This window comes from Calidris pugnax, unplaced genomic scaffold (assembly GCF_001431845.1).
Source record: "Calidris pugnax isolate Ruff unplaced genomic scaffold, ASM143184v1 scaffold39, whole genome shotgun sequence".
In the NCBI taxonomy this organism is placed as follows: Eukaryota; Metazoa; Chordata; class Aves; order Charadriiformes; family Scolopacidae; genus Calidris; species Calidris pugnax.
This window is the reverse complement of record NW_015090828.1, coordinates 2,236,502-2,237,462: the sequence shown is the minus strand read 5'-3', so window position 1 is coordinate 2,237,462 and position 961 is coordinate 2,236,502. Positions and strand designations below refer to the sequence as shown.

At 56.9% G+C, this 961-nt stretch overlaps 1 protein-coding gene across 1 annotated transcript in view; it reads right to left on the bottom strand.

Moving 5' to 3' along the window:
- Positions 1 to 647: 647 nt before the first annotated feature.
- Positions 648 to 961, bottom strand: part of CDHR1 (cadherin related family member 1) — a 53,994-nt gene continuing 53,680 nt past the window's right edge. Inside the window, 1 exon segment of the mRNA XM_014940385.1 lies at positions 648 to 961. This exon segment is cut by the window's right edge and continues 23 nt beyond it. Coding sequence (XP_014795871.1) covers positions 807 to 961 — 155 coding nt within the window. The 3' untranslated portion in view covers positions 648 to 806.

Sequence of the window (961 nt, the reverse complement as noted above, 5' to 3'; positions counted from 1 at the left end):
ACCACCTAGGACAGGAGGTACCACCTGGGACAGCAGATACAACCTAGGACAGCAGGTACCACCTGGGACAGGAGGTACCAGCTACGCGCTACCGACCACCTAGGACAGGAGGTACCACCTGGGACAGCAGATACAACCTAAGACAGCAGATACCACCTGGGACAGCAGGTACAACCTAGGACAGCAGGTACCACCTAGGACAGCAGATACAACCTGGGACAGCAGGTACCACTGGGGACAGCAGGTACCAGCTACGCACTACCCCCTTGCAGCGTGCAGTGTCACTGCTGTAGGAGACCTGTGCACCTGCTCAGTGCCACAGCCAGGCCAATGTCTTCAAAAGTGGCTCTGGGATTTGAAGCCACGGATTTTTGGACACCTCAAACCCACCTGCCAGACCAGGTCAGAAGTGGCATCCTCCAGATCCTTGGCTGCAGAGTGACTTGTTTGGAAGCCAGGACTCTGGGTAGGGGCCTCCAAAACAGGGGCGATCTGAACCCCCTTCACTTGGGGGTGCTCGTGGCTGGTGCGAGGGTACTCAGCCCCCGGTCAGACAGCTGCAGGGAGGGACCAGCATGGGGACAGGAGCTGAAGGAGCTGCAGTCACAGCTGGACACGGACCACAGCGTTTGCTATGGGTGGGGTGACTCCGTAGCACGTAATACTTGCAGAAGATTTGGGGTGGCTATCAGAGCGAGAAGCTGCTCTCAGTTTTCAGGGTGCTGACAGACACAGGGGAGACCACAGCACAAAAATATATCCACGCGCGGCCACAGTCTGCAGTCTCTGGGCACTGCCAAGAACACCTAGATGTGGGGCTCACCAATAGCTGCGTTCCTCTTCTCAAACTTCATTTTGAGCTCTGACACGAGGGCATTGTGGGCGCTGCCATGACCTCTCTTCTTCAGCTGCTTGTTTATAAACTTGGGAGTGAGGGAGCCAGAGACCGTTGGCACCCGCC